The sequence below is a fragment of the Platalea leucorodia genome (genome assembly GCF_965183815.1).
Source record: "Platalea leucorodia genome assembly, chromosome: 16".
NCBI classification, from domain to species: Eukaryota; Metazoa; Chordata; class Aves; order Pelecaniformes; family Threskiornithidae; genus Platalea; species Platalea leucorodia.
Window position 1 is genome coordinate 13,679,628 of NC_138838.1, and position 18,994 is coordinate 13,698,621.

Here is an 18,994-nt window from a genome sequence, read left to right on the forward strand (position 1 = left end):
ACCCCACCGCAGAGCGCTACTTTTAGAGATATACATTTGAAATCCAACCAACATTTGTGATCACTGAAGCGGAACAGGGCACTACTGCTGCATTTGCTGAAGGTGACAGCCCTACAAAGATGCGTTCCCCAGCTCAGAGCCCCACGCTGCTCCGGTTGCCGGCTCTGCCAGAAGGGTCTCGCTCCTGCAGGATCCAACAGTCTTCTGCTCCAAAGCAAACACAAACCGGGGGTCTTTCGGCGCACAGGCAAAGTCAAGTTAGAAGTATGCTAGCTTAATATTAATTTTCTATTAAAATTTAATAGGATTAAATGAAGCTCGCAAGCTAGCCGGCACCAAGACGGTTATTTTGCTGATGCACTCGTTGCCTGGACGAGTGGGACGCGAAGGACAGGCTGCAGTGTTTCTGCAGGATGGCGGCCACGGGGTCCACGTGCCGGCCAGGAGGGGTAGTGGGGGGCTCTTCCCCACATCCCCAGCGGGACCCCGTGCTCCACTCTGCTGGTAAGCGGCTCGTCCCCCCAGCCAGAAACTGATGGGGAAGGTGGAGCCCATAACAAGATCACCCTGGTGAAAACCTGTGTCTTCTCACTGGAGATCCAGTTTTCTGGGCACGGGCTCTGATCCTCACCCATTTGCACATGTGCCCGTTTCTTACTGCCAGAATTAATTCCCTTGCCAAAAAGCATCCTGCAAATACCCAGAGTTTACATAAGCCAAGTTTAACCTTCAGTTCTTATTAATGTTAACAGGATAGAAAAAATTAACCACGGTGCAACAAAGAAGTCTGTATCTGCATTTCTAATTATACAACAGAACAAACCACGTGGTAATATTTCTAAGCACCTTGCTGGGAATAAAATAGCCAACGGACTACGACTTCCATTTTGAGCAGTGGATGCAAGAGCAACCAGCACTGAGGTTGACAGCATTAAGAGATGAGGACGTGAGAATTAAGGAAAATGAAGTGACATACGCAACCGATGATAACAAAAATGTAAATAATTAGAAAAACAGTCACCTTAAAAATTTAACATTTCATGATCTCTCCTACTTTTTAATGGCTTAGCCTACTTTTTCCAACCTAATTTGCATGATCAAAATAGGCCTCCTGCCAGGAAGCATTAAAATGGCAGCCCCCCATTGAGACAAAACTCCCTTTACCATACAAGACTGAAGGACTAATAACTATTCCTAAAAACATTTAAAATCCATTAATGTTGTTTAGTAAACATTTATTTAGAATTAGTGCAGCTATCAGAATTTTCTTTATCACGCTCCACTAAAGCATCTCATAAAAGCCTTTGACGGAGGAGCAGGTACCCTCGCAAACAACTTGTACCGTCTCCAACCCTCTCCAAAAAGCCAAGCATCCTCACGCTCCTGCTCTGCACCGCTCTGAACGTTTTCCATCCAAAAACCCCAAAGCATTCTCTAATGTCAACTGAACAATTCCCAAGAGCTCTTCAGAGTACCAGACTGGGCAGCTGGAAGCTCCCCACCAAGATGCACGGAGCAGCCAGACCAGAGTACACCAACCCCACTGACCTCTACACGTGCCGATTAATTCTATCTGCTGAAAAAAAACAGGCTACTATGATAGTAGTATAAATCTCAATATTACTGAGGTACTGACGATTTGGATTCTGGTACAAATACGTGGTGCCTTATACAAATTCATCTGAGCTATGTTTTATCCTTTCAGTGCCATCTGCACAAAACCAGAGTTTTATCTAAGCATTGGAAACTAAAATAAATCATTTTCTCTGTATCTGTGATCTTGTCGGAGACAGACGCCACAAACCTGAGAGCTGGCTAGTGCAGGCTTGTCTAGTTAGAAATAAAATTATATCCGCATCAATGTGATTTATTTTTAATAAAAAATAAGGCAAACCAGACCCTTAATATTGAAATCGTCTCAGCCAGCACCCTCCCAGCCCATAGAAGACATAATGTACAATGTTAAATTGTCAAAATAAAACTGCGATTGGCATTGTCATTTCTCCTAACAAGAAATGCCGCAATCAAGAGATACATTTTAATTGCCACACATAATGAAAAGTACCTGTTCATTCTCCACTTGCTGTATTTATTGCTAACACAATTCACGACTGCAAGACTCGGCAGGGTATTTTCTGGTATCATTGGCATGTCCACGCCCCACCAGATTGTTAAGAGTGAACTCGGCTCCCCAACACCACGCTAAAAACAACGCATCTCTGTCCTGCAGGAACTGCCTGAGGTTCTTGGGTTACATTTCTCAAAGCATCTCATCCTGAGCATCCCCCGTGAGCAGTGGACCTCACAGTAATTAGCACATTCTGATACTGCAAACTCAACTAATATATACGCTGATCCCTAAAGACAGTACAGCCCATGATTTGAGAAATGCGAGTCCCAGAAGACCCCTTGTTTCTACCTTTGAAAGTCACCAAAGGCTAGTAAATAAATTACATTTTCTGAAAGCACTGCAAACAAGAGAAATTCCTTTCTTCTAGTTGAATACATTCTCCAACCAGCAGCTGTGGCTAAAGGTTCATATAGGATCACTGAAAACACTAAAACTGTTTTACTTTCTTACATAGAGTAACTTTTAACATCTGAACTCACTGCTGTGAGATTGCAATGTACTTTATTCGGCAAGCCAAGCCGCCTAAAGCACAGATTATAAAAAATAAACACTAAACATTTTTAGATCTAACTTTCCTCCACAGACTGCGTTTTATGCACTTTCATTGGAAATGTTACATCAGAATAAAATCAGATTTAATTGGCTCTTAAATAACTGAACAGCCACTTTAATTTTATTTCAATAGCAATAAGTCATAAATCAAACAGCTGAAATTCTAGCACAGAATGACAAGTAAATAGAGCAGAACACACTGAAGGAGAGTATGAGCGCCACATGGTGAAAGGGGATTTTTCTTAAACTTAGTGTGTCGCCATTTTATGGACATCACAAAGCTACCGCCACATAAATACTTAGAGCTAGAATCTGCCAGCCCTGGGATGCTACACAGTTTATCAGCAGTAACTGCTTAACAAAGACCAATGGATGACATGATCCTTGCTCAACTGGAACTGCTAGGAGAACGACTGGGATTTTAACCGTGGATGCAATTTCCCTCACGCACACTAGATGGAAGTATGTAAAATCTTAATTCTTTCCTGCCTTGACTTAAATTTAAATGGTTGAAATGTTATGTCGTACTGTCATGTTTTGAGAAGCCTTTTTTTGGTTCTTCATCGGCAACTTCACTCATAGATAATCTGCAAGAAAGAAGATGCCCTGAAATATTAAACTAAGCTGTGCTGGAAATGAGTAGTAAATATGAGAGAATATACATCAGAAATATTAAATATATTATTCAGGCTAATTTCTAAAGTACACGCATTCCATTTCTAGGTATTTAAATAATAATCACTAATGAGATCCTTCAGAGAAATTGAAGTTACATTTTTTAAACATTCAGGCTATTTTAACAGAATAACAATTCTAAAAATACCACCTTGTCAATGAATAGGAACAGGGAATAGAAAAGGTATAAAAGGCTTCATAAATGCTGCTGCAGTTTTGACTAGGAAAAAAACCCCAAATTTCTAGAAAATACTAGGAGAGATATAGGGAGGAAGTCTCACAGAACAAGCTAAACACAGATCAGAGCAGCAAACCTGAATGGGATTAAATTACACACAAATCTTCTGGAAACGATCTTGAAAGTGACTTGTTCCAAAACAAGCCATCTCTAAATATAAACACTGAAGAGTTCACAGACAGGAAAACTAAAAATCAGGCAATGGTGTGACCAGGAAAAAGGCTCTGGAAGAGCTGTTTTCCCTCGCCTGCTCTGGCCTTTTCACACATTGATTTTCCTCCGAGCTCATTCACAAATGCTCAGCATAGTTGTGAACAATTTAAAGTCAAAGGATGCATGAATTACCAGCTCTAGGAACACGTTACTCATTCTAGGCAAAAGCCGAGGGCTTTTCTGTAGCTGAAGGAAAAAAAACAACCCAGAATTACAACAGATTGATGAGCTGGAAGAGAAGGGCAGGCAAATACCTAACTTTCCCTGTCCACAATGAAGCCAAAGCATGCGACATTCCTCTCGCTTAGAAGACAAAAAATTAAGAAAAACAATGACCAAATAGAAGGATGAATGAAGAGCAATGCTGGATAGAATAATAATAAAGTAGGCATGAAGGGCTCCCCTTTCCAGGTGTTAAAAATGTATGCTTTTTCCATTCCAGATTTAAAAAAAGATTAGCAGAGGAGGAAGTTTACTTTGGAGAGTGGGAGCATCTGCGTCATTTTTTTTTTTTTTTAAAAAGGCTCATACAATGCTATCTCCATCCAACAAAATTTAAACTATATATACACATGGTATTGGCTTGAGGCAGTAATTGTACAACATTTTTCAAAGCATTCTGCGTGCAGAAACTGCCTACAGAAAGGAACAAAATGAGTGGCAAGGCAACAGCCACAGGAAAGGACAGGACTGCGATACACAAGTCTTGTAAAACGCACGCTCAAAGTTTAACACCATGAAGGCAACAAGAGGGATAGCAGGATACAGCAAAGGATACGCTGGGGTCAGGAAATGAAAAAAAAAAAAAAATCCACAGCACCGAACACTGACTTACGCAATATTTTACCAAGTAAAAACATGCAGGATTTTTTTTTCTCTTCCACTGCCCTGTGCTCTCCCTATAGCAGCAAATCATTTTTTTTCTGCCAGGAACCCCACACCCACCATATAGGAAGAAATCACCTGGGAAGGCTGCGCATGGCTACCATCTTAGCTGCGAGGCACAGGACAGAGAGATTGCCCAAGTACAAGAAGTGAAATTACAGAAAACAGCTGGATGCTAGATCCATTCCGAATAGCAAAGCATGTCATTTCACCTGTTTCCACTTGCTCTCGCATGGTTCCCAAATTAGAAACAATCAGAATCCTGCTGGAAACAATATACGGCACCTTAATTGGGTTGGCCGCACTACAGACATCAGCAACATATCACTTGGTAGATCATTTTTTGCCCTTTTTTTTTTTTTTTAATATTAAAAATAGCTTGACTTTCATGGTTCACCTTTTCTGCATCACATTACTACAGACATCGTAAGAAATTAAAACACCTTCTCACTCATTGCACACCGAAGACACTACAGTGCCTGCTCCCACTCCAGGCAGGATCTGTCACCTAATTCAACAGAATTTTACTTAAAAGTTTGCCTCAGATGTGCTGCATTTACAGAAAACCTGTTTTCTAACACATATCCCTGTAGCGTACCCATCAATGTATCATTTAAAAGCCTGGAGCAGTCCAGTTATCTCAAAGTACATCAACAACCTAGAGGTTCAACTCAACTGCTCCACGCATTCCAAGCACAACACCGTCCAGCAGACCAGAATCACTGCCCAGGACTTGAAAACTTACATTAAAAATCTCTCCCAGTTTTCATCCCAGCACACCCCAAGTAATACACCCCAGCCAGACTGCAGCCAAACAACGTTCTTGTGAAATTATGCCGATAATGAAATACCGCCATTTTCTTCATGAACTCTGGAAACTTAGACTAATCTTCAAACAGTATAAACAAGTTAAGCAATAGGAATACATAAACTATGCATAATTCCTGAGCACAACGGGAGAATAATTATAGCAACAACATACCAAGTACAAAATGAGCAGGAGGCATGAAGACAGAATGTACCAAATTAAGGAAGAGGGGTCCATAGGGTCTATATAAAGTCAGATCAGCCATGGACCACAGTTTTTGTTGTTTCTTTAAGTGTCTATTTAAATCAAATTACTAAAAACATGGAAAGTGGCAGCTGATGAACACACCGGTCTCTGTCAGCTCCAGGTATAGACAAGACCAAGGCCAAGCTATGCCTATTTGGGATAGTAAGCTTAGCTTTTGAGGAATACAACCCATTGGAAAAATATCTTTGGGCAAAGTTAAAAACACCTTTTCTGGATGCCAGTCAGCAGAATGCCTTTTCAGGAGCTCTGTTCCCCAGCAGCTGAATCAGTACTTGGAAAGCAATTTTTTTTAGGAAGAAGAAAGATGAATAGTGTGACAAACTCATTTTAGCATTCAAACTAATGCTCTGCAATTAAAAGAAAAATTGCTCAAAGACTATTATGGTTAAGATTTTAATACGAATCACAAAATACAATGGGAAAATGGGAATATGGCATACCACACAAGGAATAAAAATTTAAATTATTCACTTAACTTCCCAGTTTGAAAACGTTTAAAATGCTGAAAATTGAAAGCAGTGGGGTGATACACTCTATTACAGATGCAGAAAACTGTGAAACCTTTACTCATCTTCAGGAGCATCGTACCCCATAAATAGCCTTAGAGGAGCCAGCAGGCCCCAGTTACAGTCTACAACACAACGGAGTGACAGGTTACTCAACTGTTGGGTGTAGTATTTCAGTGAACTACAAGTTCTTAAAGCAATTATTTAAAAGTTCTGATCATCTGTTAAATAAATCAAGCAAGTCAGGCTGTGGCTATGTTCTCACTGGTATATTTAGTAATTCCATAAATCCCAGAATCTTGGAAATTACCAAGCTTTAGAGAAATACAGAATGGACATTACTTCATCTCCCATCCTCATAAATCAGTAACTCCCCTCACTATTACCTCGCTGACGATAAGCGCACCAGCAACACACAGAATACAAAATGTTTCAGTGATGGAGGCTTTGGGGTCAGGCAGTCAGGGCAACCACCTCTACCTCCTACTCTCCCCAACCCCACCTGCCGGCCAGTAATGAGTCGAGGTCAAAAACAAAGAATAAAGACGAATGGACAAACCAAGGTGAAAAAGAAAAGTATTGCACTGGGGAGGAAACACCTATAGAAGTTTCTATCCCACGTCCAGGCACTTCAGCGAGTGCTGGTGAGGATACAAGCTAAGGCTCCTGTACATCGTACAATAGTCTGCATTTCTGGGAAACACAGATACTTCAGTCCTTGACAAAATCCTTACTTCGCCTCTTGATCTGGTAACAGTGCCCAGAAGCAAACACAGATATAAAAGCTTATCTATCAGAGGACAACTTGAAACAAATACAAATAAGACTTAAATGAAGGCAAATATCCAAGTTACAGAGAACATAAGGGTTCCTTAATTCTACATTTGGAAAAAAAACAATACGTTTGGAGAAAAAACAATACTATGTGGACATTCTCCAATATATTTTTCAATGTTATTAACAGAAACAGCACCCCAGGCTGCGCTCAAGCAGGGAAAGTGTGAATCTGTTTGCAATGTGAAGTGAAAGGGGGAGCAAAAATACCATCTTATTAAATGGTATTTATTTGGTGCTAAGCACATTATTTATTCTATTGAGAAATGCGCAAAATGACAGCGGGGTAACCGTAAGTAAGGTCACTACTTAATGTCAGTATCAAAGCTGATCCTTAATAGAATTTAAGCACCTGTTTTTTCTTTCATCTCAGCACAAAATGAGATTTTTTCTTTTTTTTTTTCCTTTCTTTTTTTACACTTCAAAAGCCATGTAACATAACAAAATATATGCCAAGCATGAAGGAACAGAGAGCGTGCCAGCATCTTTCAGCAATCATCTTTCCCTTGTCATCCATTATGTCAGATTTATCTATTTTTGCTTAATTCTTGTTCCAGCAATACACATCCTTCCTCTCTCTAGACTATCAGGCTGGCTGGGCTTGAACGCAATATGGCTTCTTAAAATAGTTGAGAAATATTGAAAATATTTGAAGCAATGCTTGTAAATTACAGCCTATTCATCAACCCATCTTCTAGCTCCAGCTCGACCTGTGACTCCCCCAGAAAAGGGTCAAGCTCCGATTTCTTCACCTCAGAAATTCTACCCAACTGCAGAGTGTAAATATAATTTAAAAAATAAACAGCTTTTCTTTTATAGAAGCATTTTTCCCCAAAAGCTTAGACCCTTTATTTATTGCAAATCTTACCCTCTGTTTGTTCTGAATCTTTCTTGGTTTTGATCCAGGCCTTCCTCTACTAAAAATTACTGATCAGTTAATTCACTGCTGCTTGCTTTCTGTTGTCACTGCTTTTTTCCCCCCGAGTTTTCGGACCCTCTGTACTAGCTTTACAGGACGCCAGATCCACCTGTATGCTCTCCCTGCATCCGTCACTCCCCAGGCTGCTGGCTGGGAGAGCCTGCTCTCTCTGCCTCTAATATCTGTAATATGCTTCAACAGTGTCTTTCCCCACTGCTTTATGTATTTACTTAAATGAATAGACTCTAACAAGTTCCAATTCTTTAGCTGGAAAAGACCTGATCAGAAATACGCGCGCTGAAAGGAAAAAGCAACTATCATCACTATATTCTCTTACTGCCTACGTAGCACCGATCACAGAATTTTCTCAGTCGGCTGCTGAATCAGACAGAGTTTCTACAGCGCACGCACAAAATCACGAAGCCCGACATGTCCAGTAGAATTTATTCAATCACAAAGTCATCACCATTGCTCCAGTGCAAATGACATCACTTGGGAACCCAACCTCATCTACTGAGAGCGTGCTCTCCTGCAGCTACCAGTTCAACAAAGAACTGGGTTCGTGCAACAGAGGGCTAAAAGTATCGTTGTAAAAAGTTTTCCAAATAAGCTTATGTTTTCTTGAGACTTTGTGATTAAAAAAAGAAATAATTAGGACTATGATAAGAAGTGAGTGCAAGGAATTATTACTGAATTAACTAACCTGCATCTGCAATTTATCCTAAAACTTGTACCGAGCAATGAGAGGCAGTACCAAGAGGAGGATAAAACACGTCTGTAAGTCCTCGCAGGTGCTGCTCTGGGAGGATCATATGCTGCATAACCAGAGGCATTTAAGTACTTTGCTTGCACGAGCGGACTGAAAACAGATAAGTCAAGCTCTGCAGTTTTCTTCGTGCTTGTGTGAAGATGCTTGAAAAATGCTTGGTAGGAAATAAAAACGACGAGAAACGTATTAACGATACCTCTTGCAAAAAGACACTTTTCCTGGGAAAGAATTACACAAAGGATTTGCACACACTGCAACGGCAACCCCCCCCTTTTTCCTGAAGGCATTTCTCTGTCGCGACGGCTGACGTATTATCGCGATTCCCGCTGTGTATTTCATACCAAGGGAAAGGTATTTTAAGCTCCAGGTGTCGGGGTTGCAGGGAGGCCTAGGCGGGCTGCCTGCTCCCCGCCTCGTCTCCTCACAAGGACGAGCCGTGCAGCTCCGGACTGAGGGGAGGAGGCCCCCGGAGAGGCGGGTGGGCCGGGGCCGCTCCCGGGAGGCTCTGCCACCCCCGCGTCCCGTCCCTCAGCCGCCTCCCGGGAGCGGCCCCGCAGCGCTGTCGCGACAGGGGGAGGGTCGCGACAGCAGGGATACTTCACGCTGCCTCAGAGGATGGGGGGAGGGGACACCCGGGAAGGACAATGGGGGGGGGGGGGGCCGCGCCGGTCCCGCCGCCCTGTGAGACGACGAGCCGCTCGCTCGCCCGCCCGCCCGCCCGTACTTACTCTCGGTGCCCCTGCCCGGGCCTCATGGCGCCGCCGCCGCTGTGCCCGTACCGGCCCCGCCGCTCGCCGCCGCCGCCCGCTCTCGCCGTGGTGGCTGCGCCAGCCGCTCCCGCGCATGCGCGCTGTCCGCCAACGGCCCCGCCGCCCCGCCCCGCGCATGCGCGGCTGCCTCCTGGCGGGGGAAGGGCGGGGAGCGGCGCACCGCGCCGCCCCCTGGCGGCGCACGGTGGCGCAGACGGCGCCGAGCAGCGCGGGGAGGGGCGGGGGCTCCGGCCCGGCCCCGCGGGGGAAGCGGGGGGGTCCCGCGGCAGACTCCAGCGCTGCGATTGGCTTGCAACGTGCTAATTAACCTAATTACCAAACGCCATGAATGAGCAGGAGAGACTTCACACCTGGAGCATTTCTATCGCTCCTAGGCCACGGCTCTGGGTGCTTGGCTCCATCCCTTCTCCTGCCTGGAAGAAGCTCGGGAAGCGGCTCTGCAGCGTCCCGGTGCCATCCTGGCCTCCACGTGCAGAAAGGGAACGGCCTCCCCCTTGTGCCCCCACCCGACGAAACGCCTCCCACCTCCAAAGCACGACCCCTCAAAGCACGCTTACCCGGCTTTCCCCACCCCAACGCCCCCAGGTGTAACCTTCAGAAGTCACAGAAACAGGATCTGAGGCCAGCTGGGAAGAAAGGAGGAAAGACATAAAAGTGTCCTGGTTTTAGTCAGAATAAAGTGAATGGAAGGTGGCAGCTGCAAGGTCTGGCTGATGGGGAGGAAGAAAGGAGATGAGAACAATCGCTTGTGCTGGGACCTCATTTTATTACAAGGAAAATACAAAAGTCGGATAGAAGCATTCAAGGGACCACGGTGTCCCCTGCTCGGGGGAAACAACGCAGGCCAGCAGGCACCTCTCTGGAGGCTTCTTAACGTGGCTTTCAGGTGATCTTGCATTCCTGGTGGTTGTATCCTTCAGCGGCTTTGTTGTATCCTTCACAGGCTTTTGCCAGTGCTTGCAAAGCATCTCCTTGACGTGGCACCAGAGGGACAGCGGGCACAGGATTTGCTCGGCAGCTTTGGGTTCCAGGCAGGAGCAGGGAGTCCCTTGCAAACCCCACCAGATCTCCTCATTTAACTGTCGGGGCAGCAGCCCGGGGCCTCCTCACTCAGGGATGTTAATTTATAACAGCACACAGGGATTTACACCTGGATTTCTGGCAGGAAGCTACCCAGTGCTCCAAACACCTGAGTACAGCAGCGTACAGAGACGAAAACTCAAGGCCCCAAACACCAGGTCCACGTGTGGACCATCAGGGAGGGCAGGGGCCTGGGCACGCACACGTGGTGCCAGGCTCCATCATTCAGTGCCACCATGCTCCACACCAAGGGCTCCACAGAGAGGCACGCGGTGCCCCAGCCCTCCATACAGCCCTGCTCCTCCATCCTCCAAGCCTTGCTTGCACCCTGACCTGTGCCAGCTGCTCTCCATCCCCCACATCCCGTTAGACCCGAGCTGCAGAACCTGCTGCTGTTCCCAGTTTGGGCTTTTCTTCAGCTGTGACAGCCTCTACATTTGTATCTGCGACTCTGGTCTGGAGTAATGGCTTTGAAGTAACTTTGATGCAACAAATTATTCAAATTCCTAAGAAAGAGGGTACACTCCAGTTTTGCATGACAAACAGCCATTCTAAAGCAGTAAGTTATCTATGAGATGCTGCTAGCGGCATCTTCAGACCAAACCACTCAACCACAAACCACTCATTAGCCAAAATATCCAGAGGGGTGGACAGGCAGGACCCCACTGGGCACCAGAAACAAGACATGGAGAGGCAGAAAGACACCCATTCCCTGCTCCGTTTCCCTTTCTGATTAATATGCTCCAGCAAATGCTCACAAGCCCATTCTCTGACCTCCCTGCTCCTCTCACCAATGGTCAGGGAAGCAGCTCGCAGACACACTGAGCATGGATGACGGTTCCATTTCTCCCTTCCTCAGGAATAGACTCAGGAGAGGCTGTGACCAGACCCATCCCTCTGGAGTGAGTACCACATGCCAGGAGCAGCGAACTGCTGAGGAAGTTGGAGGAAAGGATGACAGGGAAAAGAAAAGGAACAAGCACTTTTACAAACTACCACACAGAAGAGGTCAAAACAAAAGCAGCAGTTGGTAGTCAGCCAGAGAATGGTGCACGCAAGCCTGTAGGAAGGGGTCCCACACAGGAGTTGGAAACCACTGGCCTTTAGGATCTACAGAGCATTTCAGAGCTCCCTCTGTCACAGCCAGTCATTATGGCGTGTTTCAGCTAGCCAGCAAACCCCTGCGCTCAGGCTGCCTGGGCAATACTGACTCCCTGCACGGTCATATGCCCACACCCGTGAACTTCAACAGGGCAGGGAGCAAAGCCGAAATGAGACCACCGCGTGGGTGGGGGTAGCCTCTTCCTCCCACATAACCACTGCTGGAGTCATTCAGCCTTCAGAAGAGATGATAAATGTGTGCTGGTAATCCTTCACTGCAACCCTTTGTCCACTAAAAGACAGGAGATGCTCCTGAACTTCCAGGCACAAACACTTGACAGCAAAGATGTTGGACATGCCAAAAGTGGATGACAGCTCTGTAAACACAGTACTAGAATCGCATGTACCGCTGGTTCTCTGATGTCTGTCCCCAGTTTCCACAAGATAAGGTGCCGCAGAAGGTCTGAAGATTTTATTTCAGTTTGGGTCATTCCCCCAAAGAATAATATATTCTACTTCAGCCGGCTATATTGATTCCAACATCCTCTGTTTCTGGATTGAACAAAGGTGCCAAGATACCCACAGGGGAAAATGGGACTGGTTTCTCCGCATGACCACAGAGCTCAAGGGCTGTTAAAACATACGCAAAGAGCTCAACTCTTCATCTCCACCTTGAGCTTCAAGCGGACATCACACAGGAAAGCGTTCATCAGGTCCTGGCCAGCCTCCTGAGCAATCCTGCTGATAACCTTACCTCCTCTTCCAATCAACATCATCTGTATTGAAACCCAGAGAGCAGATCATCATACTCATCCTTGCATTGCTTAACTGCGGGGAGGAATCACCCAAGAAAACAACAGTGCAGCCACAGAAGCAATTAAAGGGGATACAGCAGTTAAAGAAATCCCAAGATCAAACCACGGGCAAGTGATCACTTCAGAAAGGTGTAAGCTGTTACTGAACAGCCTGTGACTGTGTCGGGCACCTGGCTCTTCCCAACAGAAACCCCACAGCGGAGGGAGAGAGGATCACGGCAAGGATGCACATGCGCTGCACCTAGGGAACCTCCTTTCATGCTCCCCAGCATCCCGTCTCTCTTCTGTTACTCACCATATGAGACTTCCTTGGGACCAAAAGGTTCTGCACGATGAGGAGCTCCCCACTTGGTCCTTCCTCCCACATCTCAGTCACCTGCAACAGCAAGCACAAACTCAGCAATTCTGCCAAGCACCTCAGGAACAGCAAACACTACTCCCTCAGAGATGACAGCTCAGTGCCCTGACACAAGCACACAAGCATGGTCCCCCCTCAAACACACAAAGGGTCTCACAGCGCCTGACGTGCAAGTCCCAAGTCACCCTACGAGGCCTATAAAGAGTCTGGCAGATTTCACAAATTCAAACAAAGGGATTCTCATCACTTAGTCTGGTATTTCCAATAAAATACCTCGAAGGCAAGTCTGCTTGCGAATGCTTCCCACCTGAATCACGCCGTAGGGCACTTCCAGTGGCAGGTACTCCAATATCTTCTCCCTAATGATATTATTACAGATCTCTTGAGGTGACTGGCTGGTCAAGACCCCGCTGTGAAACTCCCAAGGGCCTGGCTTGGCTTGCATCAGGAGGTACCGCTGTCAGCACGAAACACACATCACACCCTTTAGTTGTCACGTACCACTCTCGCGGTGCCACCAACCCCTGCGCTCATCTTACAGCGAGTCGCTATGAGGATGCTGCTGCTAGTCAGGTGTCAGAGCAGCAGTTTAGTATCTTTGGCAGGGAAAGGAGAAAGGGAAGCTTCTGAAACTCAAACCCTGCCAAAGCATCACACCTCCCTAAAGCTGTTTGTATGAGTTATAAAAGCCCATAGTATCCCTCGTAGCTGAAAGATAATGTGTTGGGTGGCTTCGTCATTATGAACAGGCTGCTGTTTGGAGAGCCCCAAATAAGAGTTCTGTACAGAAAACTCTGGAGACACAGTATGGATGTACTCCACGTCAACAGGTGACACTTCCCCCACGTCCCAGGCCAAGAACAGCTCCTTCCTCACAGGAGATGCTCGGTGTGAAGTACTGGGGTCCCACAAGGGTAAGAGCACACCAGTCCCAAAGCGTAACATAAGTTCAGACTGCAGTTACCTTGAGCGTATCCACCTCCTCCCCACGGAGAGCTGCCAGCATGAAGATCTCCTGGAAGTACGGCCAGCCTTTCATATTTTTTAGATCTCTGTGTCCATAGCGCTTTGGCCCTTGTGCTTCTTCTGTGACAAGACTGGACTTGGAAGCGCTCATATCACCGTTGTTGGCCAAGTTAGAGCCTTCTTGGGCTTGATCTGTTTCCTGCAGACAGTGAGACTCATGGGCCCTACCCTCAGGTGGAGAAGCCTGAGTGATTTGAAGAGGAGACTTTGCCGAAGAACTGGAATTATGTTTAAATGCAGATCTCACTTCCAGTTTCTTTCCATTCACAATTCCCTCTGTTAGCTCAGTTACTAGTTCCAGCAGGATGAATTTCTTCTTTAGCAGATCCACCTAACATAGGAGAGAGGTGTCAGGAATTTGTCCTAAATGAGGCTGGCAGCTGGGCCCTGGATCCAAAGGAGCCAGAAGAAACCACCCAGGGGAGGCAGCTGCAGGACAAGGCTTCTGCAACAGAACAAGCTCCTCATTTACCTTGTTCAGAACCAGGACACTGGGGATCTGGGGAAACTGAGAAAGACACTTCAGCACCTCCTCGCTCAGACAGTTTCGTGTCCAGTGATCTGACACGTCCACCAAAACCAGAACTGCCAGAAAAGGGGGAGGGAGAGACGATGAACCTATGTTTTCAAAAATGTTCATTTTCAGCTTCTCTACAGTCTATGGTCACCTCCCTCCTGCTGCTATTTCTCTCTCTTCTCCAGGACAGCACATGAGTGGAACCAAAAAGAAGTGTTTTAATTGATAAAACAATAAAATGCAGTTTATACCTGTCCTCCTAATGGCATCACACATGCTAAAACTCAACATCTAAATCAACTCAAGCTGCCTCCCCTTAGCACCAGGCAATTCTTACACCCTCCCCAGCTCAGCATTTCGAGTCTTTTCACTACCCTTCCCTCCTCCCCACCAGCTCGTGCTCCCAGGGCTGCCTTTGCTGCCCAGTAAACATCCAGATACCACAACTCTAAGGCTGTAAATTTCTGTGGCAGATAAAGGGTTTGGCCTGATCCAAGAGGAGTTGAGTACCCACCTAAATCTGCATGTTTCATGCTGTCCCATGGGTCTGTCAGCATGGCTTCATCTAGTTTATGTCTGAAAGACAAATGCAAATGAGTAAGCCAGACACACTCAATCACGATCATCCTCCTTCCTCTCAAAAGGGGGGAAAACAGTGTTTTCCATCACCCCAGCTGACACAAAGCTGCCTTATGGGCTGTGACATCCCTCGTTACATGCACATATGCAGAATCAAACATAACAAGGCTCAAGGAATTCCACAGGCTCTATGTGCTACTGAAATTGCAACAATAAAAAAGCTCAGAGACCAAAATAAGGCTAAAAACACACATTCCTGTCACTCCTGTTTTACAAACTTTGCACAGTGAAAATCACTCTCTAGTTTTATCAAACCTTGATGGACAGGACTCCCCCCCACCCTCCCCACAACAGTGGTGATACCTTTTGGCTTTAAAGGGACTAGTGAGGCCGGGCGTGTCCAGAATGATCTAGAAAGAGGAAAAGACAGATCTTGTAAGTTTGCGTGTAGTTAGTGGCCAAGCTAAAACTTATATTTGTGCAATTACAAGTGACCTCATGGGATACAAATGAGAAAACCCCGTACTTTCTGGCTAACGTTCCCCACTGCCCCAGGCGGGAGCAGGTCTGGAAGTTACCAGTTGTGTGTCCTCATAGGTGATGACACCCTGGGCTTTGCATCGGGTTGTGTGCACTTTCCGGGAGACAGGGAAAACCTATAAGAAATTAAACATGTTACACAGCCAGAATGTGTCAAATAAGTGATTTAGCGGCCTGAACTTGTTGCTCCACCCCAGCTTCACCTTTCTGCCCAAGAGCTGATTAGAGAGCGTGGACTTCCCAGCGTTGGGTGCTCCGATGATGGCAATTCTTAAAACCTTGGGGTTCTGGGGCTGGTCAGGCTGATCCCGTAACAGGCAATCTTGTTCCTCTACCAGGGGAAAGAAGGAGCTTAAACACTGCTAAAACCCCACAGCAGGTCAGGGTGGTTCGTCACAGCGCTGGGACCCGGGCAGCAGCTGGTACCATTCACCTTTGCTGGTGGCGACAGGCGGTGGGTGCTGGCCCAGGGCACCAGCTGGCTTCTTGGCAGGGAGGCCCAGGATGCTGCCCAGCGCCGAGCAGCTCCCACTCCAGCGGGCAGGGAGCGCGGCAGCCCGCGGGGTGCAGCTCTCCGAGAGACGGGCTGGAAGGGCAGCAGCAGCAAACACTGCACATCCCGAAGGACTGCATGTACCGAAAACGCCCCGAAATCGCGTCGTCCTCTTTCTCCCCACCCTGCAGCGGCCGGGCAGCGCTCCCCCCGCACCTAAGGCCCCTGAGCCGGCCCCGCAGCACCGACCGCGGGCCGCCCCGGCCTCACGCCCCCTCTCCGCAGCGGCCCCACCACCTGGCTCGCCTCAGAAACGCGCCCCGCGGCCTCACGCCCGTCGCCTCACGGCCCCGGCGGCCCCCGAAGCAAGGCTTCGGCCCCCCAGTCGCGCCCGCCCCACCTGGGCCCAGCAGGAGCGGCCCCGCCGCGGCGGCCCTCCCGGCCCAGCGCACGGCCTGGGCCGCCGCCGCAGCCACAGGCGCCGCCATCTTGCCGCGCCGCGGGGCAGGGTGGGAGCGCGCGCGACGCCCACCCTCATTGGCACAAAGCGGGGGAGCATAGAGAGGAGGCGGGCGGGACCAGCGCGCCGCTCTCCGCCGCAGGGGCCTGTGGGGAGGAAGCGGACGGTGCGGGCTGGCGTGGGCGGGGAGTGGGCGGGGCGATGGGCGGGAACGTGGGAGCGCCCCCTGCCGGCCCCGCTGGGCGGTGCAGGGCGGTGACAGCCCAGTGTTCCCAGTGCTCCCAGTGCCCCAACACACAGCCCAGTGAGCCCCGGTGCCCCCTGCAACACACCCCAGTGTGTTCCAGTGCCTCCCACAACACATCCCAGTGTGTCCCAGTGCTCCCTACAGCACTCCCCAGTCCGTCCCAGTGCACCCCAGGATGCCCAGTGCCCCCCGCAACAACCCCATGCATCCAACTACTCCTCTGTGCTCCCTGGTGAGCCCCAGTGCTCCCAGTTCCCCTCTTCAGTGCAACCCTGTGCATCCCAGTGCTCCCCTGCAGTACACCCCAATGCTCCCCAAGTCTGCCCAGTCCCCCCCCAACATGCCCCAGTGCCTCCCCGTTCTCCCCAGTGCCCCCTGCAACACACCCCACTGCTCTCCAGTGCCCCCTGAGCCCCGGTGCACTGCCTGCACCCCCTGCCCCCCTGCACCCCAAGGTATCCTGGCCCCCCCGTGCCCAAATGCACCCCAAGTGTCCCTGTCCCGCCCTGCGCCCCGGTGTCCCCCAAGCCCCCCTGCACCCCAGTACACCCAGTGGCCCAGCCCCGCTGCTGGGCCTGGAGCCCCCCGCGGACGTGATGGAGAAGGAAAGACAGAGCCATGGTGCTGTAACCCCCTTTATTGCCCAGTGCTCGGGCTCCATCGCCCCGTGTCCGTGCCATGCTGCGTGCCCGACCGTCAGCAGAACCGTTACCATTACTAAACTCAGTAATGGTAACGGTTTCCCTGCCGGCCGCGGGTCCCTGGCTGCGACCGGAGCTGCTCGCACCTCGGGGTGCCCCGTGGCTCCCCAGCCTCCCCACCCCATAGGCCCCCCCGAGCCTGTCCCTCCGGTCCCGTGTCCTGTGTCCCACGTCCCAGCACCGCGTCCCCTATCCCTCCGTGCCCCATGCTGTGGTCCCACGTCGCATCCCCTGCTCTGGGCCGGTCGCCGGGTGCAGCCCGGGGGAGTACATCATCTATACTGTAGTGTCTCATAGCGAACTTACAGTATATGATGATATCCTGCCCGGGGCAGCGGGCAGCATGCTGTGGGGCAACCGGAGAGCAGTACCTGCACAGGAGGAGAGCACCATTAGGGAGCACAGCACCAGGGCCACCGCCACGGCATCTGCCCTACCCCATCGCTGTCCCCCTGCTCCCACTGTCCTGGAGCAGGACGGAGGCTCCCAACGGCCTCCCCACCCCAGCACCCTCCTAATCCATCCCAGTCCCCCCAGTCCTGCTGTCCTGGAGCAGGACAGAGGCTCCTAATGGCCTCCCCACCCTGGCATCCCCCCTACCCCCTCTTTCTTCCCCTCAATCCCACCGCCCCGGAGCAGGATGGAGGCTCTTGATGGCTTCCCCATCCCAGCATCCCCCTCGCCCCCTCCTTGTCCCCCCAGTCCCAATACCCCGGAGCAGGACAGAGGCTCCCAATAGCCCCCCAACCCCAGCACCCCCCACCCCATCTTTGTCCCCCTGGTCCCACTGCCCCAGAGTGGGATGAAGGCTCCCAATGGCCTCCCCATCCCAGCACCCCCCTTCCCCCTCCTTGTGCCCCCCAATCCCACCACCCCAGAGCAGGACAGCAGCTCCCTGGGAGGTGGCACCTACCTATCGGGGTGGCATTGGGGCTTTGTGGGGTGCTGGGTCTGCACCCGCCTTATAAAACCTGCTCTGCCTCATCTGCATATCTCACATCTGCACTGCACAGCTGGATGGGGCCCCTTAACCCCTTCATGCCTGGGGGGGCACAGCCCCAAGCAGCTCCCCCCAGCCTGGCATAGCCCAGCCCATGGGGGGCTTGGGGACGAGGGGTTTGTGCAAGCCCCCTGTCCTCCTGCCTTGGCCCCTGTGGTCACCAGGTTGGTCCCTCCCTGTAGGTGGGGGGAATCCAAACTGGGAGCTACCCATTGCAAACTGGTTCCCAGTTGCTGGACAAGGGCTTTGGAGGTGGCAGGGTGGCAGCCCCACGGGGTTGGGGCCCAGGGTGGTGGTGGGGGGACATGTGGGTGCAGGGGGTCACCCTGCACAGGCACCCCCAGATGACGTAGATGCATGTGGGTGTAGGGAGGCTGTGTCCTCCTGGGGTGGGTGGCCTCCAAAGTGCTGTGTCCCCTGGCCATATATGCTCCCCTGAGGGACATGTCCCCTAGCAGTGTCCCCCCCCCCCAAAAAAAAAGATGTTCCCCCTTAGCCTGCAGGGACATT

At 49.5% G+C, this 18,994-nt stretch overlaps 2 protein-coding genes across 15 annotated transcripts in view; both read right to left on the bottom strand.

The window, feature by feature from the left end:
- Positions 1 to 9,620, bottom strand: part of FAM222B (family with sequence similarity 222 member B) — a 36,702-nt gene extending 27,082 nt beyond the window's left edge. For 5 of the 9 annotated variants that reach the window (XM_082328515.1, XM_082328513.1, XM_082328511.1 and 2 more), the window contains exons 1-2: positions 9,526 to 9,604; positions 8,732 to 8,951 (exon numbers count right to left, since the gene is read on the bottom strand). Coding sequence is in view for 1 of the 9 variants with exons in the window: in XM_082328505.1 (XP_082184631.1) it covers positions 9,526 to 9,551 (26 nt within the window). In the remaining 8 variants the exon portion in view is untranslated. Of the gene's footprint in view, positions 1 to 8,731; positions 8,952 to 9,525 lie in introns of all 9 variants that reach the window. The other 4 variants (XM_082328514.1, XM_082328503.1, XM_082328505.1 and 1 more) reach the window with 3 other exon arrangements.
- A 704-nt stretch (positions 9,621 to 10,324) lies between these two features.
- ERAL1 (Era like 12S mitochondrial rRNA chaperone 1) lies at positions 10,325 to 17,139 on the bottom strand. 6 transcript variants are annotated; one of them, XM_082328519.1, is made up of 11 exons: positions 16,609 to 17,139; positions 16,017 to 16,169; positions 15,787 to 15,914; positions 15,622 to 15,699; positions 15,407 to 15,453; positions 14,979 to 15,040; positions 14,420 to 14,532; positions 13,886 to 14,278; positions 13,229 to 13,378; positions 12,859 to 12,939; positions 10,325 to 12,576 (listed from the first exon to the last, which is right to left on the bottom strand). In XM_082328519.1, exons 1-11 carry the CDS (start codon positions 16,898 to 16,900, stop codon positions 12,499 to 12,501), a joined length of 1,575 nt encoding a protein of 524 aa, XP_082184645.1. In that variant the 5' UTR covers positions 16,901 to 17,139; the 3' UTR covers positions 10,325 to 12,498. The 6 variants fall into 6 exon arrangements, with proteins under 6 accessions (XP_082184645.1, XP_082184644.1, XP_082184643.1 ...); XM_082328518.1 differs by having other exon boundaries at positions 10,325 to 12,378; positions 16,609 to 17,138; XM_082328517.1 differs by having other exon boundaries at positions 10,325 to 12,524; positions 16,609 to 17,136.
- Between the last annotated feature and the right edge of the window lie 1,855 nt (positions 17,140 to 18,994).